The following is a 25,517-nucleotide window of genomic DNA, read 5'->3' as shown; positions in this document are numbered from 1 at the left end:
TAATGATAGTAAAGATGATCCAAAATCTTGGAAATAGAATGGAGAAAATACAAGAAACATTTAACAAGGACCTAGAAGAACTAAAGAGCAAACAAACAGTGATGAACAACACAATAAATGAAATTATAAATTCTGCAGAAGGAATCAATAGCAGAATAACTGAGGCAGAAGAACGGATAAGTGACCTGGAAGATAAAATAGTGGAAATAACTACCACAGAGCGGAACAAAGAAAAGAGTGAAAAGAATTGAGGACAGTCTCAGAGACCTCTGGGACAACACTAAATGCATCAACATTCGAAAGAGAGGCCTCCCAGAAGAAAAAAAAAAAAGGGACTGAGAAAATATCTGAAGAGATTATAGCTGAAAACTGCCCTAATATGGGAAGGAAATAGTCAATCAAGTCCAGGAAGCACAGAGAGTCCCATACAGGAGAAACACACGAAGACACGTATTAATCAACCTATCAAAAATTAAATACAAAGAAAAAATATTAAAAGCAGCAAGGGAAAAGCAACAAATAACATACAAGGGAATCCCCATAAGGTTAACAGCTGATCTTTCAGTAGAAACTCTGCAAGCCAGAAGAGAGTGGCAGGACATATTTAAAGTGATGAAAGGGAAAAACCTACAACCAACATTACTCTACCCAGCAAGGATCTCATTCAGATTCAATGGAGAAATTAAAACCTTTGCAGACAAAAGCTATGAGAACTCAGCACCACCAAACCAGCTTTACAACAAATGCTAAAGGAACTTCTCTAGGCAGGAAACACAAGAGAAGGAAAAGACCTACAATAACAAACCCAAAACAATTAAGAAAATGGTAATAGGAACATACATATCAATAAGCACCTTAAATGTAAATGGTTTAATGCTCCAACCAAAAGACATAGACTGGCTGAATGGATACAAAAACAAGACCCATATATATGCTGTCTACAAGAGACCCACTTCAGACCTAGGGACACATACAGACAGAAAGTGAGGGGATGGAAACAAATATTCCATGCAAATGGAAATCAAAAGAAAGCTGGAGTAGCAATTCTCATATCAGACAAAACAGACTTTAAAGACTATTACAAGAAACAAAGAAGGACACTACATAATGATCAAGGGATCAATTCAAGAAGAAGATATAAAAATTGTAAATATTTATGCACCCAACATAGGAACACCTCAATATATAAGGCGAATGCTAACAGTCATAAAAGGGGAAATCGACAGTAACACAACCATAGTAGGGGACTTTAACACCCCACTTTCACCAACAGACAGATCATCCAAAATGAAAATAAATAAACACAAGCTTTAAATGATACAGTAAACAAGATGGGCTTAATTGATATTTCTAGGACATTCCATCCAAAAACAACAGAATACACTTTCTTCTCAAGTGCTCATGGAACATTCTCCAGGATAGATCATATCTTGGGTCACAAATCAAGCCTTGGTAAATTTAAGAAAATTGAAATCGTGCCAAGTATCTTTTCCGACCACAACACTATGAGACTAGATATCAATTACAGAAAAAATCTGCAAAAAACACGAACACATGGAGGCTAAGCAATACACTACTAAATAACCAAGAGATCACTGAGGAAATCAAAAAATACCTAAAAACAAATGACATGAAAACATAACGACCCAAAACCTATGGAATGCAGCAAAAGCAGTTCTAAGAGGGAAGTTTATAGCAATACAATCCTACCTCAAGAAACAAGGAACACCTCAAAAAAACAATCTAAACTTACACCTAAAGCAATTAGAGAAAGAAAAACAAAAAACCCAAAGTTAGCAGAAGAAAAGAAATAAAGATCAGATCAGAAATTAATGAAAAAGAAATGAAGGAAACAAGAGCAAAAATCAATAAAACTAAAAGCTGGTTCTTTGCGAAGACAAACAAAATTGATAAACTACTAGCCAGACTCATCAAGAAAAAAAAGGGAGAAGACTCAAATCAACAGAAGTAGAAATGAAAAAGAAGAAGTTACAACTTACAGTACAGAAATACAAAGGATCATGAGAGATTACTACAAGAACTCTATGCCAATAAAATGGACAACCTGGAAGAAATGGACAAATTCTTAGAAAAGCACATCCTTCCGAGACTGAACCAGGAAGAAATCGAAAATATAAACAGACAAATCACAAGCACTGAAATTGAAACTGTGATTAAAAATCTTCCATCAAACACAAGTGCAGGACCAGATGGCTTCACAGGTGAATTCTATCAAACATTTAGAGAAGAACTAGCATCTATCCTTCTCAAACTCTTCCAAAATACAGCAGAGAGGAACACTCTCAAACTCATTCTACGAGGCCACCATCACCCTGATACCAAAACCAGACAAAGATGTCACAAAAAAACAAAACTACAGGCCCATATCATGGATGAACACAGATGCAAAACTCCTCAATAAAATACTAGCCAAGAGAATCCAACAGCACATTAAAGGGATCATACACCATGATCAAGTGGGGTTTATCCCAGAAATGCAAGGATTCGTCAATATACACAAATCAATCAATGGGATACAACATATTAACAAACTGAAGGATAAAAACCATATGATATTCTCAATAGATGAAGAAAAAGCTTTCGACAAAATTCAACACCGATTTTTGATAAAAACCCTCCAGAAAGGAGGCATAGAGGGAACTTTCCTCAACATAATAAAGGCCATATATGACAAACCCACAGCCAGCATCGTTCTCAACGGTGAAAAACTGAAATCACTTCCACTAAGATCAGGAACAAGACAAGGTTGCCCACACTCACCACTGTTATTCAGCATAGTTTTGGAAGTTTTAGCCACAGCAATCAGAGAAGAAAAAGAAATAAAAGGAATCCAAATAGGAAAAAAAAGAAAACTGTCACTGTTTTATTTACTGTCACTGTTTGCAGATGACATGATACTACACATAGAGAATCCTAAAGATGCTACCAGAAAACTACTAGAGCTAATCAATGAATTTGGTAAAGTGGAAGGACACAAAATTAAAGCACAGAAATCTCTTGCATTCCTATACACTAATGATGAAAAATCTGAAAGAGAAATTAAGGAAACACTCCCATTTACCACTGCAACAAAAAGAATATAATACCTACGAATAAACCTACCTAAGGAGACAAAAGACCTGTATGCAGAAAATTATAAGACACTGATGAAAGAAATTAAAGATGATACAAATAGATGGAGAGATATACCATGTTCCTGGATTGGAAGAATCAACATTGTGAAAATGACTATACTACCCAAAGCAGTCTACAGATTCAATGCAATCCCCATCTTGTCAACTACCAATGACATTTTTCACAGAATAGAACAAAAACTTTCACAATTGGTATGGAAACACAGAAGACCCCAAATAACCAAAGCAATCTTGAGAAAGAAAAATGGAGTTGGAGGAATCAGGCTCCCAGACTTCAGACTATACTACAAGGCTACAGTAATCAAGACAGTATGGTACTGGCACAAAAACAGAAATACAGATCAATGGAACAGGATAGAAAGCCCAGAGATAAACCCATGCACATATGGTCACCTTATCTTTGATAAAGGAGGCAAAAACATACGATGGAGAAAAAACCACCTCTTCAATAAGTGGTGCTGAGAAAACTGGACAGCTACATGTGAAAGAATGAAATTAGAACACTCCCTAACACCATACACAAAAATAAACTCAAAATGGATTAAAGACCTAGATGTTAAGGCCAGACACTATAAAACTCTTAGAGGAAAACACAGGCAGAACACTCTATGACATAAATCGCAGCAAGATCCTTTCTGACCCACCTCCTAGAGAAATGGAAATAAAAACAAAAATAAACAAATGGGACCTAGTGAAACTTAAAAGCTTTGCACAGCAGAGGAAACCATAAACAAGACGAAAAGACAACCCTCAGAATGGGAGAAAATATTTGCAAATGAAACAACTGACAAAGAATTCAATGTACAAAATTTACAAGCAGCTCATGCAGCTCAATATCAAAAAAACAAACAACCCAATCCAAAAATGGGCAGAAGACCTAAATAGACATTTCTCCAAAGAAGACATACAGACTGCCAACAAACACAGGAAAGACTACTCAACATCATTAATCATTAGAGAAATGCAAATCAAAACTACAATGAGGTATAGTACAATGACCTCACACCAGTCAGAATGGCCATCATCAAAAAATCTACAAACAATAAATGCTGGAGAAGGTGTGGAGAAAAGGGAACCCTCTTGCACTGTTGGTGGGAATGTAAATTGATACAGCCACTATGGAGAACAGTATGGAGGTTCCTTAAAAAACTAAAAATAGAACTGGCATACGACCCAGCAATCCCACTACTGGGCATATACCCTGAGAAAAGCACAATTCAAAGAGCCCTGTACCACAATGTTTATTGCAGCTCTATTTACAATAGCCAGGACATGAAAGCAACCTAAGTGCCCATCGACAGATGAATGGATAAAGAAGATGTGGCATATATATACAATGGAATATTACTCAGCCATAAAAAGAAACGAAATTGAGTTATTTGCAGTGAGGTGGATGGACCTAGAGACTGTCATACAGAGTGAAGCAAGTCAGAAAGAGAAAAACAAATACCATACGCTAACACATATATATGGAATCTAAAAAAAAAAAAAAAAAAGTGGTTCTGAAGAACCTAGGGCCAGGACAGGAATAAAGGCACAGATGTAGAGAATGGACTTGAGGACACAGGGAGGGGGAAGGGTAAGCTGGGACGAAGTGAGAGAGTGGCATGGACATATGTACACTACCAAATGTAAAATAGATAGCTAGTGGGAAGCAGCCGCATAGCACAGGGAGATCAGCTCAGTGCTTTGTGACCACCTAGAGGGGTGGGATAGGGAGGGTGGGAGGGAGGCTCAAGAGGGAGGGGATATGGGGATATATGTATATGTACAGCTGATTCACTTTGTTATACAGCAGAAACTAACCCAACACTGTAAAGCAATTATACTTCAATAAAGATGTTTAAAAAAAAGAAAAAAACACAAGTCTTCAAAAGTTTAATATTATGGAGAAAAAGGTGTGGGCTTTCCTAAGTTAAAAAAGACTAAAGGACTTCCCTGGTGGTCCAGTGGTTAAGACTCCATGCTCCCAATGCAGGGGGCATGGGTTCTATCTCTGGTCGGGAAACAGATCCCGCACGCCTCGTTGTGCGGCCGGAAAAACAAAACAAAACAAAAAAAATAAAATAAAGAGTTGTAACAACTGAATGTAATACATAAACCTTGACTGGATCCTATTTTTAAAAAAACACCTTTAAAAGGCAATTTTGGGATCATAGGGAGAATTCTGAATTGCATTTGCATAGATAAGGTCCCTAGGTATAATAACAGTATTGTGGTTATATAGAAGAATGTCCTAATTTTTACTTGATATTTGAAATGATATAATGTCTGCATATTATTTGCAATGAAATGACTCAGCAAACTATATACAGATGTAAATACAGATATAAATTTAAGTATAGATACAGGTATATACACACACATACAAATATAGATAGACAAAGTAAATATGGAAAAATATCAACTGTTGCATGTAGGTGGTAGGTATACTGGTAATTACAGCAGTGGTCTTTCAACTTTTCTGGATGTTTGAAATTTTCCAAAATAAAAGGTTAAGGGGACTTCCCTGGTGGTCCAATAGTTAAGACTTTGCACTTCCACTGCAAGGGGCACGGGTTTGATCCCTGGTAGGGGAAGTTCCGTATGCTGCACAGTGCGGCCAAAAAAAAAAAAAAATTGAAAAGGTTAAGGGAGAGTACTGTTTAAAAAATAAGGAAGAGACACGACCTCTTTAAACCCAGGAATTACTCGAAATTAGGAATAAGTTTTTATCCCAAAACTGCCCAATCCTAAACTGTAAGTATAGACACGTTTTGCCATATCATTTGTGTTTTTCTATAACTTACTCTAAGGAACATATACATAAAAACACCATTAAAATTGAAAACTAAATTAAAAATAATGGAAATGACTCAGTCCTACCACAAAGAACATTAAATACTGATATATTATTTGATGATCTGCATAAAGATGACAACCATTAAAATTACGGTTATGAAGGCTACAGAACGTACCATAGCATTTTCCATGTTGAGTGGGAAAAGAACACAATTTATTATACAATATTTTATGATTACAAAATGTGGAGGGGGAAAAAAAGGCCAGGGAGTGAGCACAGCAACAGGACTTAAAAAAATTTTTAAAAAAAGGACAAGAAGAAAATATACTAGAAATGCCTCGAGAGCTCCATGAGTTTGGACCATCAGACACTGAGTGCCAGTTCTCCGGCAGGCACGTGCTGGGTTCTGGGAACACAGAGGGCCAGCGACGAGTGTCTGGGTTAGGGGGATTCCTTTTGTGAGTAATAACTCCCATCACCAACCTACTGCTCACACTTCACATCTTCTATCCTGTGCCCCACCACTAGCACACACATTTTAACTCAATTTTAAACTTTTCTAAGGTCTCAAGGAAAATGGTGCATGCAGAACTCGCTGCCTCCCTTTTTGAAGACCCACGCTGCCACGCGAGGTTTGAAATTGGCATGAGTTGTCCTGCAATTTGTTCCTGGAAAGTCACAAATTCTATGTCTGGTTCTGTGTCCTATCCAGGCTCAGTGGCTGTGTAGCAGGTAGGATCTCACAATTAAAGATGCAGGGGAGGGCTTCCCTGGTGGCTCAGTGGTTGAGAGTCCGCCTGCCGATGCAGGGGACGCGGGTTCATGCCCCACCGGTCCGGGAAGATCCCACATGTCGTGGAGTGGCTGGGGCCGTGAGCCATGGCCGCTGAGCCTGCGTGTCCGGAGCCTGTGCTCCGCAACGGGAGAGGCCACAACAGTAAGAGGCCCGCATAACCGCAAAAAAAAAAAAAAAAAAAAAAGATGCAGGGGACAAGGAAAAAATGCAGAAAGGACTTTTCTTGTCTTAGAACAACCAGGTGACACTGTCAGTTAACTACAGAAGAGAGGAAAATAAGTAACTCACCTTTAGGATGGTTATGGTTTTCTTCCTTCAAATCATTTTTTTTCACAAGTGCTTCTTGATGTTGAGCCTCATAAAACAAATTGGGAGAAGCACCACTTTTTGAAGTTAAAACAAAATCTGGATGAGTAGTTCTACGGAAGTTGTTTTGTTCATCGGATAAAATGTTGGAAGTGTGTTTTTTTTCTTGGGTTTGATTCTGGTAGATATATGATGGTAAGAAGGGCGTGGGTTTCTCTACAGTGGCTGAATTTCCTGGAGATCTGTACTTCTGGCTCTGGTCATCAGGCACTAGAGTTAAACCTTACGATTAAGAAAATGAAAAAAACTGATGACTTTCTATAACATTTTCTGTACTACCTGTTACCCCTATTATTGAATACAAAGTTTTCTCCCAAGTGATAAAAGTATCTTTTCCTCATTAATAGGAAACTATGTTTAACAAAATCATGAAATTGTAAGACTCCAAAGTGACCTTTGATTTTTGAATATATTTATACCACGATTCATGTGCAGTTTGTACGTGGCAGAGCTGCAGCACCGCCTAACTCTGGAAGGCACCAATCACGCTCCATCCATGAGCACTGCTGGGAGCTGTCAACTCTACAGCCCTGTGACGAATACAGTTAAATGGAGAGCACCAATGCAGATAGTTACAAATAATCTGAATTGCTCCTTGATGATCAGTAACTGCTGTGTCACAACACACAAACGCATTTTCCCTTTATATTACCATTAACATGTTGGTAACCTCAGGTGGTGGAATTATGGGTGACTTCTGTTTTGTACTTTTCTGTAGTTCCTAAATTTCCTGTATTACTTTTTACCTGTTTTGTTTCTTAAGTCTCTACTTTTGAAATCACCCAATAAACAGAGAGAGGATTCCCTTTCTATATACCTCTAAGGTATAATTCTTAGAGGATAGATGGCAATACTAGCCATCCTGCCTGCTGTACCAGTCCCTTGAAATCCTGCTACTTTCCTCTGTTCTCCCAGATTGTTTCAATTAAACAGAATTAAAAGACATAATGGGAAGTGTTTCATAAAAAAGGCATGCCACTTGTGTCCTATACCATCTGCCTCATCCCCAGCCCACAAATAAAACTGGAAATCAGGTAGGCCCTCATTGAGTATCAGAGTCAACCTCCCTTCCTTAAAAACAATACTCTCCCACTAAATATTTTTAACGAATGGTCAACCCACTTCAGCCTAACAACATCTTTGACAGAAGAGCAACAACCCAAAGCAGCAGCTCTCATAGCATGATCTGTAAACCCCTGGAGGTCTCCAAGACTCTTTCAGGCCATCCACCAAGCTCTAAGCTATTTTCAGAAATATTAAGACAGTACTTGCCTTTTTCACTGTGTTGACATATGTACTGATGCTGCAAAGGCAAAATGGAAACCTCCTGGAGACTCCATTCAAAAGCAGTAGAGCAGCACCCACTGCGCTAGCAGTCACTGTGTTCGTCACCGCCATGTACTCTCAGTTTAAAACCAAAACAGAACAGTTCTGCGCTTCCCTGGTGGTGCAGTGGTTAAGAATCCACCTGCCAATGCAGGGGACATGGGTTCGAGCCCTGGTCCAGGAAGATTCCACATGCCGCGGAGCAACTAAGCCCGTGTGCCACAACTACTGAGTCTGCACTCCAGAGCCCATGAGCCACAACTACCGAAGCCCGCACGCCTGGAGCCCATGCTCTGCAACAAGAGAAGCCACCGCAATGAGAAGCCCATGCACTGCAAAGAAGAGTAACCACAACTAGAGAAAGCCCACGCACAGCAACAAAGACCCAACACAGCCAAAAATAAATAATTTTTTTAAAAAAACCTTAAAAAAAAGTTTTACTTAAGAATGTTCTAGATAAAGCAGCAAAAATTATTAAATTTTTAAATTAAATTTTAAGCCTGAGTACATGAACATTCTATAGGACAAAATGAGAAGTATGCATAAATCACTTCTGCCGTAAATCAAGACATGGACTGTGAAATTTTTGAGCTACAAGCTCAACTAGAGGAACTTCCTTGGCAGGCCAGTGGTTAAGACTCCAAGATTCCAACGCAGGGGGGTAGAGTGCCCTTGGTGGGGAACTAACATCTCACATGCCTCGTGGCGCAGACAAAAAAAATCTGCTAAGCTCAACTAGACACTTCTTTCAGGGAACATCATTTTTTTTTTTTTTTTTCGGTACGCGGGCCTCTCACTGCCGTGGTCTCTCCCCTTGCAGAGCACAGGCTCCGGACGCACAGGCGGACTCTCAACCACTGCACCACCAGGGAAGTCCGGGAACATCATTTTTACTTGAAAGAATGAATGACAAACAATGAATGATTTAAACCTCAGTACTTGGCAGGCATTTTCTCAAAGATGAAACAAGTGAGCCAGTTACTTCAAAGAAGCTGACAATATTCGTTGCCAATGATAAAATTTGAACTTCCAAGTAAAAATGAGAATGTTGGAAAACATGTCCATCGCCATGAGCTTGACAACTTTATAATACAGTTATGATGAGATCTGTGGTAGTATTAATGGATATAAATTTTTATAATGAAATATGTCAATATTTTAAAAACCTACATAACTCAGGGAACTATTATTTTCCAAATAACCAATGCATGGTTTGGTTTTACCAAACCAAAGGTGATGAAAAATCCATTCAAAATGCCAAGATAATTAATGAAAGAATAAATAATCATGATAATTTACTACCAGGTTTATATAAAATGTTTTGAAAGGCACAGTAAGTTTTCAAAATGTATGTGTTAAGTTCAGGTATTTTTTATATTAAAAAAAATTATTGATCACTGGCAGTTAACTTAAATGTTGTTCCCAGAAAACATCACTTAAAAGTTTTACTTGTATAGAGAATGGGCTTGAGGACACGGGGAGTGGGAAAGAGAAGCTGGGACGAAGTGAGAGAGTGGCATGGACATATACACACTACCAAATGTAAAATAGATAGCTAGTGGGAAGCAGCCGCATAGCACAGGGAGATCAGCTCGGTGCTTTGTGACCACCTAGAGGGGTGGGATAGGGAGGGTGGGAGGGAGACGCAAGAGGGAGGAGATGTGGGGATATATTTATATGTATAGCTGATGCACTTTGTTATACAGCTGCAACTGACACACCATTGTAAAGCAATTATACTCCAATAAAGATGTTTAAAAAAAAAAGAAAGAAACAACATTGTAAAGCAATTATACTCCAGTAAAGATGTTAAAAAAAAAGTTTCGTTTCTTTTTGCCTTATGGAAGGATAAATGCACAGTGCTTTGCCAAATACAGTTTGATGATTAACTCCTGAGTTTCTGTGACTTCCTTCTGGAATCCCTGCTCTTGGTGTTATCTGAGAAATTAGATGATCTGCCTATGACTTTATCTTTTAATGTGACCTTTCTCTTATGCCATGTGCACCTGAGAGAGTAAGATATCAGTAAAGACCCAGACTCTGGAGCTCAACAAACCTCACTCCAGGTGTGGAAATTAAATACAGGTTGGGTACAGCAAATAAAAGAGAGATTATTGTCATTCTACTTAGAACTGTATGATCCCAGAGTTTGAAGGAAATGTACACTCAGTTTATTCCAATCACTCATAGAATGCATAAAGGTATAATATAACATCCCATTGAGTGGTATGGTTTGTAATTACTGTTATTTATTTATTCATTTCACTTAATTTGATGTTTTAAATTGTGGAAGTAATTCTTGCTTATTTTGGCAACTCAAATAGTTCGAAGTATAAAGTTAATCTGCATAAGTCCACATCTTCTTATAAAATCAATCCCTGGACTTCCCTGGTGGCGCAGTGGTTGAGAGTCCGCCTGCCGATGCAGGGGACACGGGTTCATGCCCCGGTCTGGGAAGATCCCACAAGCCGCGGAGCGGCTGGGCCCGTGAGCCATGGCCGCTGAGCCTGCGCGTTCGGAGCCTGTGCTCCGCAACGGCAGAGGCCACAACAGTGAGAGGCCTGCGTACAGCAAAAAAAACAATATATCAATCCCTTGGAGTAACTATTATTAATATTCATGTACGATTTCACACCCTTTTTTATGCTTATACAAACATCTACAGGCATACTCAAAATTACTTTCAAGAATAAATCATTCTGACCTTGAATGATTCTGACTTTCAGAAACTTCCTAAAATTTTATGATACTTTAGAAACTGAGATCTAGGGACTTCCCTGGTGGTCCAGTGGTAAAGAATCCACCTACCAATACAGGGGACGCGGGTTCGATCCCTAGTCGGGAAACTAACATCCTGCATGCCACAGGGCAACTAAGCCCACATACCACAACAACTGAGCTCGCACACCTCAATGAGAGCCCTCACGCCCAGGAGCCTATACGCCACAATTAGAGAGAGAAAAAAACCTGCACACCACAACTAGAGAGAAGCCCGAGTGCTGCAACGAAGAGAAAAAGATCCCGCATGCCTCAACGAAGATCCTGTGTGCCGCAAGTAAGATCCGACGCAGCCAAATAAAAAAAGAAACTGAGATCTATTTTAATTAATGCAGTAATTATTTTTAATAATCTTTATTTTTAAAGAAAAAAATGGCAAGACATTCTAATATATTTTAATGTAATAGAGCATGAAAATTCACTAATATGATTTCAGATTCCATGTTGTGAATAACCACTAAGAAACGACCACTTGTTGAGTTTGGTGCAGTATCAAAGAAATAACCAAAATTATTTGAAAAGCCTATTAAAATACTTCTCTCCCCTTTTTCCAATTACATGTCCGTGTGAGGCTGGGTTTTTTTTCACATACATCAACCAAATCAACATAACTGAAGAGATGGGAGGCAAAAGTAGATACGAGAATCAGCTGAGTTCTTTAAGCCAGAAGTTAAAGAGATTTTCAAAAACATTAAACAATGCAATTCTTCTCACTAATTTTTTAGAAAATTTTTTTTCATTAAAAAATGTTATTCTCTGGTTGTGCAGTGGTTAAGAATCTGCCCGCCAATGCAGGGGACACAGGTTCGAGCCCTCGTCTGGGAAGATCCCCATGTGCCGTGGGGCAACTAAGTCTGTGCACAACTAGTGACGCCCGCTCAGCCTAGAGCCCATGCTCTGCAACAAGAGAAGCCACCGCAATGAGAAGCCTGCGCACCAAAACAAAGAGTAGCCCCTGCTCGCCACAACTAGAGAAAGCCCGCACACAGCAACAAAGACCCAACGCAGCCAAAAAAAAAAAAAAAAGTTATTTATAGCATGTAATTGGTTATTATTTTAAATGAATTAGTTTTTAAATTTCTAAGTTTTAATTTCTAACACAGTAAATATCAATAGCTATAGCCCATATAACACAAGCTTTTTGGGGTCCTCAATAATTCAAGAGTGTTACAGGGTCCTGAAACCAAAAAATGTGAAAATGGCCCTAAAGCAATTGTTTCATAACTCCATGGAGGTAGTTCTTATATTAATAAGTTTGACATCTGCTTCCCTATTGCTCTACCATAGTGCTATTTCTACCTTAAGAACTATCACAGGCTATTGTAAATGATTTTGATTATTATTTTTATGTATTCCATAAAGGCACTCAATTATTTCAAGATACATACCACGTTCCCTATGTTCTCTAAGATAAACATCCAAATGCCCTAAACCACTCTTCATCTGCTGCAGTTCCCATCACCAGCACTACCACCACTCCCCGAGTACCATCCAGCCACACTCTGCACATTCATTTGCCAATCTTTTCTTCTTTGTATTCTCAATGTCCAGCGCAACCTCTGAAGAGAACAAGCATTTTACTGAATCAGTAAAGCATGTCTCTTAAAAGGTAGCCCAAGAAGCAAACACACTGCTCCAGACCGCTGTTTTTCAAACTGTGGGACATAATCCATTTTATCAGCAGACACAACAGATCATGAATGGCATTTTTTTTAATGACATACAATAGAATAAACAAAATATCCTCGTTACCTGCCAGGCACACCAATAAGAACTGATTCATGAAATTTCTTTGAAATTATGAGTCATCATTTAAGATGGTTTTGTTACTATGCGGCACGGTCAAAGAACTTTCAAAGCTGCTGCTCCGGATCACATTTCCACTGCTTTCCCCCCACTGATAAGCACATCATGCTTTCCATTAACTGACCTGGCATACAACAGAAAAACTGTCCTCTACTACCACAGAAGATGTTTCTGGTGCGGCTCTTTAGCTGGGCAGCATGGCTTCTACACATCCGCATCTTTACGACCCTGAGCAGCTTTTCATTCATCGGGCAGGGGTTGTAAACCAGTAGCCCTAGGCCAAATTCAGCTCTGCATCTTTCATTCTGCTGGGTCTTTTTAAAATTTTATTTTATAAATAAATATGAATGCCTTTAAGCAGGGCACACATGCTCCAGAATGGCACAGATCCCTCATCCCAATTATATTACACCATCACCATTCCACAGTTGTCTGCTTGGCTTCTTAAGAAATTGGAGTTTGCAACACATGATAGAGAAATGGTAGAAATGACCCGTCAAACAATGAAAGACAGGAAGTGTAGGTAACTGTCCATCGCTGTACTAAGCAAAGGTCTTACGTAAGCACATACTACCTGGGAGTGTATGCTGCCCAGACACCATGGTGAGCAGCTTCTCCTGTTCCGCCATGAGTCTTTGCAGTTGCTCTAACTGTTGCCTCTTCAGTTGTTCCTGCTTCTTCTGTTGTACTTCTTTCAGCTTTTTAAACATAAAATTAACTTGATTAAACTAACTTAATATTTCTTTATGGACCTTTGCCCCTTACATTTATCTTAATCCCTCCCGTCTCCCTTCTCATATCTTCTCTAATAAAGAGTTTCAAAGAGGGCTCTCTAGGGACATCCCTTGTGGTCCAGCGGTTAAGACCCCGTGCTCCCAATGCAGGGGGCCCGGGTTCAATCCCTGGTCAGGGAACTAGATCCCACATGCTGCAACTAAAGACCCTGCATGCCGCAACTAAGACCTGGCAGAGCCAAATAAATAAATAAAAATTTTAAAGTTCTAAAAATTAAAAAAAAAAAAGAGGGATCTCTAAGTAACTAAATCTGCCACCAAAACTAAACTCTCAACTAAGAAACAGAACAAGTCACATGAATCCTTTGACTCTTAAAACAGGATAGGTATCAGTACATTTATAATCAACTTTTCTTCCCTAATATTTGGTCAACCATTTCCAATTTAGTTTTTACAAAATGAGGGAGAAACCTAAAGATGTTACCGTAAGTGCTATATTTATATCTTACATATTAAATATGCTTTAATGTTTCATATCAAACAAAAGGCAAAATATGGTATTATGAGGCTTTCACAGTACAGGGGAAGAAACAAAAAGACCTGGAACAGGTGACCTTTCGTCGTACCTGCAATAACTGTGCAATAACACAGATACATATTAAGTCAAATCCCGTTTTACCTGTTCAAGCTTTTTAAAAAGTGGGTCTTTATAAGCCACTTCTTTGAATTCACTCACAGGATCTGAAATAAAGTCATTTTTGTTATCTTCCCAGTGTCCAGGAGCATGCTGACATGCCACTATTTGTGTTCCCTCTTTAGTCAAAGGAAAGACTCTCTGTGTTTCAGATTTATCTGATTGTAACTTGTAAGGGCTGTTGGGCTCCAACTTCTGTTCTTCATGAAGTGAATCTTCTTCACTTATAAAGCTGAAGCTATTTGAAAAATCTGTGGGGTTAATAGGAAAGCTGGTAGAAATGTTCACATTTACTCGCTTCTCTTCCTCTGCTTCCAAAATAGGAAATCCACGATTTAATATGACCCCAGCCCGAGAAGGACTGGTCATCCACTGGGTTAAGAAGTTCTGCCCACTGTTTAACTCTGAAGAGGCTGACATCAGGAACATTTTAGTCCAATGACACTACTGTATTTAAATAATGTAAAAGCTAGAAGAGCTGTTAATTTCCAACACCTGTAGAAACAAGACAGCCAACAAAAATTATTAGTTAAAGTTATTCAACCCAAACCTAACCCAGCACAAAAACCTACTGAATATTTCTTACAGGAAACACTTTAACTAGCAAAGCAATTGGGCAGTAAGTTACATATTTTTAAAACGTCTTTAAAATACCCAAATTGAGGGGATCAAAACTCAAAGTTCCCTTCTGATTTAATCAGTTACTGATGAATTTACACAAGTGCTCAATCAGTTGACCAAAAACTAAGGGAGCTAAAGCATCTTCTAAGTTATTTGATTACCAAAGGAAAAATAGGCCACTATCAATATCCACTTTAACCACGTGCATGCGTCTGGCCCTAGTCCAGTACTGCTTCTTTGCCCAATACGGGGAACCCTGTTCTCCCTAGTCCCAGAACATAAGTCACCACCACCCCATGGCTTCACCTGGCACTGTCTGCTGCTGTCCGTTCCTCCTCTTCTCTCTTATAACCCCTTGCCCAGCAGGCAGTCTCTCATCTGCATCCCTAGAGGTCTCTGACATCACTGCTTTGGCGTCATCTCATTATTAGTGGTATTTCGCTTCTGTGTTCATAATCTACCAAGCTGTGAGTTCCTTGAAGGTATCTGTATATTCACCACTGTCTAGCACCATCCGTCCCTGGGAGATAGAAGAAACTTGATAAATGTTTGCTAAAAGTAAGTTAAAATTAAATCAGAACTAAGGTTATATTGTTGAAAACAATTCAGTTTTATAAAGTATTGTTTGTGCTCATTCAATGTTCAACAATAAAAATTTCATTGGTTCATAGCACGGGACAGCTATGCTGTATGAATCATACTCTAAAACAACCAAATTCCTAGTGTAACTCTGTGACTAGTGCAACAGATAAGCAACTAACATTTACTGTGTTCTTACTCTGTGCCCAGTACTGCTGTAGGCACTGGGTAGACAGCAGTTAATAACTCAGAGTCTAGTGGGGAAAATACACACAAAAGCCATGTGGGGGTAGGAGACTGCAAGTTTAGACGGGGTGCACAGAAAGGCCTCACTTAGAGGAAAAGCTAAGGACCCGGTGGAAGAAGTGCATGTGGTGCAGCTATGAGGGGCAGAATAAGACCCAGTCACCCAGACTTCATAACTCCCATCTGCAGGAAGCCCCCACCAATGCCCCATTCCTCCCGAAAACCACCAGTTCCTACAGCCCATCACCACTATCCACCTTGACTCCTCCAGGGTTCACGTCTTTATGTTTGGGAATCTATTTATGTCAGCGCCCTTCATCCGTGCCACGCTAATCTCCACGCATGTGCTTATCCTGTCTCCGTGTCCCAAGCATCCCAATGCCAAACACTCACTGTGCGTCACAAGCAAAATCTATTATTCTTAACCTCTTCTCTCACCTTCCTGAGAAAACCTCCTCCTATGGAGCCCATACCCTTGGAATACGTACCTTCTTTATTGTTCTTTTTTAGACCTGGATTATTCTCCCTTCCTCTACCATCAAAATCCCCAATTTTGAACCTCGTATTATCAGACTATATAACCTACTATTCCTTTATTGTCTACCACAACCTACAGAGTGTCCTGGGATCCTCTCCTTCATTCCTGAAAATTCTCTGGCTAAACAACTCGAAGAACAGAGTTGCCATTAACTGAAATGGAGAAAACTGGGGATAAAACAAAACAAAACAAAACAAAACAAATGGCAGCGTGATTTGTTTTCTCACTGATATCACACGTTGACAACCACAGCTACTACGGCATTTAAAAAAAAAAACCTACTGCTATAGGCAGTTGCTATAGGCAACGACATGGATGAGAAAAGTTGAATGAAAGTCTGACACGAGGGCTTCCCTGGTGGCGCAGTGGTTGAGAGTCCGCCTGCCGATGCAGGGGACGCGGGTTCATGCCCCGGTCCGGGAGGAGCCCACATGCCTTGGAAAGGCTGGGCCCATGAGCCATGGCCGCTGAGCCTGCGCATCCAGAGCCTGTGCTCTGCAACGGGAGAGGCCACAACAGTGAGAGGCCCGCGTACCGAAAAAAAAAAAAAAGTCTGACACGAATACTGTGTGATTCCACTTAGTATGAAGTTTGAGAAGAGGCAGAATAAACTCCCAGGTCCAGAAGTCAGAAGCATGGCTGTCTAGGAAGCTGGTATCACCTGGGAAGGGGTTTCTGCCTTCAGGATGCTAGGGATGTTCTGTATCTGGGAGGTGACTACACTGGTATATATGTTTGGGCTGTACACTTAAGATTAAGGCACTCTGAGAATTCCCTGGCAGTCCAGTGGTTAGGACTCCGCACTCTCGCTGCCAAGGGCCCAGGGTTCGATCCCTGGTTGGGGAACTAAGATCTGGCAAGCCACATGGTGTGGTCAAAAAAAAAAAAAAGATTAAGGCACTTTACTGGATATCTCTTACTCCTGAATAATTTTTTTAAACTGTGGTAAGCAAACTAATTCTAACTATTTCTGAGTTGGAAACCTATGTAAAAAGGCAAAACTCTTCATCAGAATCAACCAAGTAACCCTGACTGAATTTAAACGACCTCGTCAGGAAACTTATGAAATCCAAATTTAGAACAAAGACAAGCTACAAGGTCATTCTGTAACATCAAAAACCAGAAAAGGTTTTTAAAAACAACAGAAAAGATCAATGAAACTAAAAGCTGGTTCCCTGAAAGGATAAACAAAATTGATAAACCACTGGCCAGACTCATCAAGAAAAAGAGGGAGAGGGCCCAAATCGATAAAATCAGAAATGAGGGACTTCCCTGGTGGCGCAGTGGGTAAGAGTCTGACTGCCAGTGCAGGGGACACGGGTTCAAGCCCTGGTCCGGGAGGATCCCACATGCCACGGAGCAACTAGGCCAGTGCGCCACAACTACTGGGACTGCGAGCCACAACTACTGAGTCCATGTGCCACAACTATCGAAACCTGTGCACCTAGAGCCCGTGCTCCGCAACTAGAGAAGCCAGTGCAATGAGAAGCCCGTGCACAATTAAGAGTAGCCCCCACTTGCCACAACTAGAGAAAGCCCAGGTACAGCAGTGGAGACACAATGCAGCCAAAAATAAATAAATAAATAAATTTATTTTTAAAAAAATTCAAAAGATTGCATTACGTTCCTTAAAAAGAAAAAAAATGAAAGAGAAGTTACAACCAACACTACAGAAATACAAAAGATCATATGAGACTATTATGAGCAACTATATGCCAATAAAATGGACAACCTAGAAGAAATGGACAGATTCTTAGAAAGGTACAATAATCTCTCAAGACTGAGCCGGGAAGAAGTAGAAAATATAAACACATATATATGGAATTTAAGAAAAAAAAAATGTCATGAACAACTTAGGGGTAAGACAGGAATAAAGACACAGACCTACTAGAGAATGGACTTGAGGATATGGGGAGGGAAAGGGTAAGCTGTGACATAGCGAGAGAGTGGCATGGACATATGTACACTACGAAACGTAAAATAGCTAGTGGAAAGCAGCCGCATAGCACAGGGAGATCAGCTCGGTGCTTTGTGACCACCTAGAGGGGTGGGATAGAGAGGGTGGGAGGGAGGGAGATGCAAGAGGGAAGAGATATGGGAACATATGTATATGTATAACTGATTCACTTTGTTATAAAGCAGAAACTAGCACACCATTGTAAAGCAATTATACTCCAATAAAGATGTAAAAAAAAAAAAAAAAGAAAGAAAAAGAAAATATGAACAGACCAATTACCAGTACTGAAACTGAATGAGTAACTAAAAAACTCCCAACAAGCTAGAGTCCAGAACCAGATGACTTTACGGGTTAATTCTACCAAACACTGAGAGAAGAGTTAACGCCTACTGTTCTCAAACTATTCCAAAAAATTGCAGAGGGAGGAACACGTCTGAACTCATTCTATTTAAATGTGCCACCATCACCCAGATACCAAAACCAGACAAAGACATCACAAAAAAAAGAAAATCACAGGTCAGTATCGCTGATGAACACAGATGCAAAAATCCTCAACAAAATTCTAGCAAACCAACTCCAACAATACATTAAAAGGATCATACACCATGATCAAGTGGGATTTATCCCAGAGATGCAAGGATTTTTCAATATCTGCAAATCAATTAATGTGATACAACACATTAACAAATTGAAGAATAAAAACATTATGATCATCTCAGTAGATGCGGAAAAAAACTTTTGATAAAATTCAACATTCATTTATGATAAAAACTCTTAGGAAATGGGCATAAAGGGAACATCCCTCAACATAACAAAGGCCATATATAACAAACCCATAGCTAACATCATACTCAATAGTGAAAAGCATTTTTTCTAAGATCAGGAACAAGAAAAGGATGCCCACTCTCACCACTTTTATTCAACATGGTTTTGGAAGTCATAACCACAGCAATCAGAGAAGAAAAAGAAAAGGAATCCAAATAGGAAAAGAAGTAAAACTGTCACTGTTTGCAAATGACATGATGCTATACACAGAAAATCGTAAAGATACTACCAGAAAACTACTAGAGCTCATCAATGAATTCAGTAAATTTGCTGAACACAAAATTAATACACAGAAATCTGTTGCATCTCTATACACTTACAATGAAATGTCAGAAGGAGAAATTAAGGAAACAACCCCACTTGCCATCACATAAAAAAATGAAATACTTATGAATAAACCTACCTAAGGAGGCAAAAGACCTGTACTCCAAAAACTATAAAACACTGATGAAAGAAAATGAAGACAACACAAAAAGATGCAAAGATATACTGTGTTCTTGGATTGAAAGAATCAATATTGTTAAAATGACCATACTACCCAAGGCAATCTACAGATTCGATGCAATCCCTATCAAATTACCAATGGCATTTTTCACAGAACTAGAGCAAAAAATTTTAATTTGTATGGAAGCACAAAAAACCCCGAATAGCCAAAAGAATATTGAGAAAAAAACAACAGAACTGGAGAAATCACACTCCCTGATTTCAGACTATATTACAAAGCTACAGTAATCAAGACAGTATGGCACTGGCACAAAAACAGACATACAGATCAATGGAACAGGATAGAAAGCCCAGAAATAAACCCACACACTTATGGTCAATTAATCTATGACAAAGGAGGCAAGAATACACAATAGAGAGAAGACAGTCTCTTCAATAAGTGGCGCTGGGAAAACTGGACGGCTACATGTAAAAGAATGAGATTAGAACATTCTGTAAGGCCATATACAAAAATAAATTCAAAATGGATTAAAGACCTAAATGTAAGACAGGATACTACAAAACTCCTAGAGTAAAACACAGGCAGAACACTCTTTGACATAAATTGTAGCAATATTTTTTCAATCCGTCTCCTGAGTAATGAAAATAAAATCGAAACAAAAAAACAAAATGGGACCTAATAAAACTTAAAAGCTTTTGCACAGCAAAGGAAACCATAAGCAAAACAAAAAGACAACCTGCAGAATGGGAGAAAATATTTACAAACGAAGCGACCAACAAGATATTAATTTCCAAAATATAAAAACAGATCATACAGCTCAACATCAAGAAAACAAACAACCCAATCAACACATGAGCAGAAGACCTAAATAGACGTTTCTCCAAAGAAGACATACAGATGGGCAACAGGCAAATGAAAAGATGCTTAACATCAGTAATCATCAGGGAAATGCAAATCAAAACCACAATGAGGTATCACCTCACACCAGTCAGAATGGCATCACTAAAAAGTCTACAAATAATGAATGCTGAAGAAGGTGTGAAAAGGGAACACTCCTACACTGTTGGTGGGAATGTAAGTTAGTGCAGCCACTATGTAGAACAGTAAGGAAGCTCCTTAAAAAACTAACAGAACTACCATATGATCCAGCAATCCCACTCCTGGTCATATATCCACAGAAAACCCTAATTCTAGAAGATACATGCACCCCAATGTTCATAGCAGCACAATTTACAGTAGCCAAGACATGGACACAACCTAAATGTCCACTGACAGATGAATAAGGAAGATGTGGTACATATATACAATGGAGGAGCCATAAAAAATAATGGAAAATTGCCATTTGCGGCAACATGGATGGACCTAGAGATGACCACATTAAGTGAAGTCAGACAGAGAAAGACACGTATCATATGATATAACTTATATGTGGAATCTAAAAAAAAAAAGATACAAATGAACTCATTTACAAAACAGAAACAGACACAGAAAACACTTACGGTTACCAAAGTAGATTGGCAGGGGGTGGGGGTGGGAGGCATAAATCAGAAGTTTAGGATTAACAGACACACGCTACTAAACATAAAACAGGTAAACAACAAGGATCTGCTGTACAGCACAGGGAACTCTACTCAATATCTTGTAATAACCTATAAAGGAAAACAACCTGAAAAAGAATATGTATGTATGTATGTATAATTGAATCACTTTGCTATACACTTGAAACACAACATTGTAAATTAACTATACTCTAATTAAAACAAAAAAAACTAGCAAAGTTCCCTACTAGACTGGCAAGCGCAAGCACCGATGTGATGCAGCACTCAGACGTCTGCATGTAAAACACAGCAGGACCCTATGGTCCCTGCCCCCCATGTCCTCAGCCTGCCTTTTTGTCTGTGGAGAAACCAAAGAATAAGTTTAACCAGAGAAGTGAGAAAATGCAGAAGCAAAGAAAAGCAGTCAAACAGGACAAAACAATAACAGTTTAGTCATTAAGCAAAGGCAAGGCACTTTAGCTCCTTCTCAAGGGCTGTAGCTAATATCGGGACCCTCTCCGGTGGGCTGTCTTGTAGATAATGAAACCCCCATCAGGTGGGAGAAGTGAACTACATTAACTGTAGCCATGACATAAGCTGCCGCGATTCTAAAAACTGGCCTCAAGAAAATGGGAACAAACCGACTTTGGAACCTAAGGTTAACTACTTAAAACAGTCAAGATGACGCTGGCCAGAGCACCGCATGACCAGCTTCAAGATGCCTGTCCGAGCTGCCTGCGTTGCTTCCACGTGGGCTCCTCCCGCCGCCTATAACAGCTCTTGACCCACGACTGTCGACTGTGGCCGCGGAGGGCAGGGGAGGGGATTCGGCCTTTGGACAGGAGTCGCCCTCCCCGCTCCCGGCACCCAAAAGAAAGCAAACTTTCCTTTCCACCAGCCTTGCCTCTTCACTGGCTTTTGCGCAGGAGCATCCGGAACTCACTTTCGGTAACACATATCTCGCCCATGTAAAAAAGAAACCTCCCCTGCTTCATTTCAGCTTCATCACTATGATCCTAGAGGTATATTTACTGTCGGCATGACGCACAGAAATACAATTCCACCTTAACCTGTTACTTAGTATTGATGCTAAGGCCTTGGTAAAGGGAGCATATACAGCAAAATGCCCAGAATGGATTATTAGGAGGTGGACTCAGATCTTCCTGATATCAAAATCTGTTTGAAACGAACGGACAGCCTTGAAACCTCCAAAGACTACCACGTAAACATTATTTAAAGCAGCGGGCCGGGGGGGATAAATTCTCTACCTCGCGAGGAGGAAAAGGTAGACGCAAACAATTCAAAGCCTCCCTCAGGCCTTGAGAAGTAACTGGTCGCTTAGAAAGGTGACTTACCGGTCTCCCAAAGTACACGTCCTTGAAAGCCACCAACCCACAGCAAAGCTTTCAAACCCGAAGCTTTGCAAGACCGCACCTGCCGGCAGGGAGACCGGCCCAGACCAGCAGGAAGGTGACGCACCGACGCGCTCCTCGCGCAGCTGCGGCCCCGCGCCTCCGCGCAGCAGCTCAGAGTGCAGCCGAGACCACAAGCGGCGGGAGCCCGCGAGAAGCCGCCGCGGAACAGCGCTAGCAGGCCCGACACTGACCCAGAGCTCCCCTCGCCACCCGGCGCCGCTCCCCGCGCGCCCCGCCGTCCCTCGTGGACGTACGGCGACGAACACACCAGCTCCTCCGGTCCTCCCCACCCCCACCCCACCCCCGCCACGAAGTCCCGCTCCTCGGCCCCGGCCTCTCAGTCCACTCACGCCAGCGCCCGAGCCGTCGTCGCCGCCGCCGCTACCCTTACAAACCACCCGCCACAGCCTCCGCGGCCAGCCCGGCTCCGCCCAGGCCCGAGGGCTCCTGGGAAATGTAGTTCCTACCTGCCCCTCTGCGCTTGCGAGAGCACGCAGCCGGACTCACGCAAACTACCACTCCCGGCGACCCAGCGTTCCACGTTACTAGGCGCTCACGGCCCGGCGTCTTCCGCCCGGGAGCGGGGGGCAAGGGGTGGTGGTGGCGGGCGGAGAGGCGGGGGGAAACAGTTCCCGGAGAGAACTTCCGGGACAGACCGAGCCCCTCCCCTGCCTTTCAAAACTTCGGCTGGCGCCCTCGCGGTTGGGGCGGCGGAGTCTGTCTAGTTCCGCGTGTCTTTTGTTTTTTGTTTTTGTCTTCTTTGCCACGAGTGACCAAGTAAACGAAAAAAGGACAGTCGGCCACACTCTCTGATGAGTCAAAAGTAACCTTGTGATGAAGTCACTCCTAAAGTAGCTATCGCTCGTCTTTTCTGCCTAATGCGTAGTTGGCTCTTTGCCCATTAGGTAATAAAGCCTAATTTTATTTTGTTTATTTTTTATTAAAATAAACCTAGTTCTGTTTTGAACACTAAAGTGCAAAACTCGAAAACCGTTTTCTTAATTGCCATTGCAGATGCAGACACTGCAAGTTACCATTGTGTACACACCCAGGCTTTGTGTCTGTTTAAATAAATATTTAAAGAAATCAAACGAAGTGCTATTTCCAACAACCGGTACAGTGTAAGAAACAAACTACTGTTACCAAGTCCAAGCTTGTATTGCTTGAGCCGCAAGAGAGGCCAATAATCCGAGAGAGCAGTACTTGGGACAAGGACTAACGACTGTATTCGGAAAGCCAGACAGAGAAGATGGTGAGCTTCTGCCCCTAAAGAACCATCTTGCCTGAGTTAGAATTCAGGCTCCTTTTATACTCAAAGAGCAGTAAAGTCAAACATCTCCTGGTTCCCATGAGCCTCTGGAGGGGATGAGTTAATTTCTTCCTCCCTGCAGTCAGTCATTCACAGGTGAGCCTGGTCAGGAGGTTTGCGAGCTAAACAAAGGTATTTTAGCTTAATGCTCATCACCTGGCAGGCAGGGTTCCCAGAGATGGGCCGTTGTGTATAACTTAAGCTTACAGGCAACATCCCTTTAGTGATTCACTTGTAATAGAATACAGAAGGTTCTTTCCTATTACAGTCCCCCAGTGTCAATGTCCATTCCACAATCTTGTGGAAAAGAAGCTAATACCATTCTGCTGAATGGAGGTGATGAATATTCCTTAGAATCTTTAGTCAGTCCTTTTTACCCACAGCTGTTTGAACCCGATGAAACTTAGCACTTGTTGTCTAATTTGTAACTGAACGTGGGGTTTTGGTTCCACTTCCCAGTACATATGCTAGATTCCTGTATTTCTCTGGACAAAATTAAACAAATTGATTGCCCCTTCTCCAATGGAATTCCCATCTACTTCGGTTGGATGGACAGACCTGTTGGAGGTAAACTCATGAATAGTATAAGCGCCCAAAGTTTTAATGTGATTGGCCACTGCTAGCTCTTTAGCATCATAGATGCTCCTGCCTGGGCACACACCTGCAATGGCCTGCCATACAGTATTCTAAAGGGGCTTAATTTAAGCCTGCTTCTGGGAGCCACTGAGCAGGAGCAAGACAAGGTTGTCCACTCTCACCACTATTATTCAACATAGTTTTGGAAGTTTTAACCACAGCGATCAGAGAAGAAAAAGAAATAAAAAGAATCGAAATCGGAAAAGAAGTAAAGCTGTCACTGTTTGCAGATGACATGATACTATACATAGAGAATCCTAAACATGCTACCAAAAAACTACTAGAGCTTATCAACGAATTTGGTAAAGTAGCAGGATACAAAATTAATGCACAGAAATCTCTTCCATTCTTATACACTAATAATGAAAAATCTGAAAGAGAAATTAAGGAAACACTCCCATTTACCACTGCAACAAAAAGAATAAAATACCTAGGAATAAACCTACCTAAGGAGACAAAATTTCTATATGCAGAAAACTGTAAGACACTGATGAAAGAAACAGATGGAGAGCTATACCATGTTCTTGGATTGGAAGAATCAACATTGTGAAAATGACTATACTACCCAAAGCAATCTACAGATTCAATGCAATCCGTATCAAACTACCAATGGCATTTTTCACAGAACTAGAACAAAATAATTGCACAATTTGTATGGAAACACAAAAGTCCCCAAATAACCAAAGCAATCTTGAGAAAGAAAAACAGAGCTGGAGGAATCAGGCTCCCAGACTTCAGACTATAATACAAAGCTACAGTAATCAAGGCAGTATGGTACTGGCACAAAAACAGGAATATAGATCAATGGAACAGGATAGAAAGCCCAGAGATAAATCCACACACATATGGTCACCTTATCTTTGATAAAGGAGGCAAGAATATACAATGGAGAAAAGACAGCCACTTCAATAAGTGGTGCTGGGGAAACTGGACAGCTACATGTAAAAGAATGAAATTAGAACACTCCCTAA

The 25,517-nt window shown here is 40.5% G+C and overlaps 1 protein-coding gene across 5 annotated transcripts in view; it reads right to left on the bottom strand.

Annotated features, from left to right (window-relative positions):
- The window catches only part of CENPJ (centromere protein J), a 57,195-nt gene extending 34,028 nt beyond the window's left edge, over positions 1–23,167 (bottom strand). For 3 of the 5 annotated variants that reach the window (XM_067713868.1, XM_067713871.1, XM_067713872.1), the window contains exons 1-5: positions 22,952–23,033; positions 15,365–15,578; positions 14,423–14,932; positions 13,584–13,707; positions 7,022–7,321 (exon numbers count right to left, since the gene is read on the bottom strand). In XM_067713868.1, coding sequence (XP_067569969.1) covers positions 7,022–7,321; positions 13,584–13,707; positions 14,423–14,866 — 868 coding nt within the window. In that variant the 5' untranslated portion in view covers positions 14,867–14,932; positions 15,365–15,578; positions 22,952–23,033. Of the gene's footprint in view, positions 1–7,021; positions 7,322–13,583; positions 13,708–14,422; positions 14,933–15,364; positions 15,579–22,541; positions 22,776–22,951; positions 23,034–23,068 lie in introns of those variants that run through there. The other 2 variants (XM_067713870.1, XM_067713869.1) reach the window with 2 other exon arrangements.
- Positions 23,168–25,517: the final 2,350 nt, after the last annotated feature.

Source organism: Pseudorca crassidens, chromosome 18, assembly GCF_039906515.1.
Source record: "Pseudorca crassidens isolate mPseCra1 chromosome 18, mPseCra1.hap1, whole genome shotgun sequence".
NCBI lineage: Eukaryota > Metazoa > Chordata > Mammalia > Artiodactyla > Delphinidae > Pseudorca > Pseudorca crassidens.
Note: the sequence above shows the minus strand (reverse complement) of the source record. Positions and strands in the feature narration are given on the sequence as shown.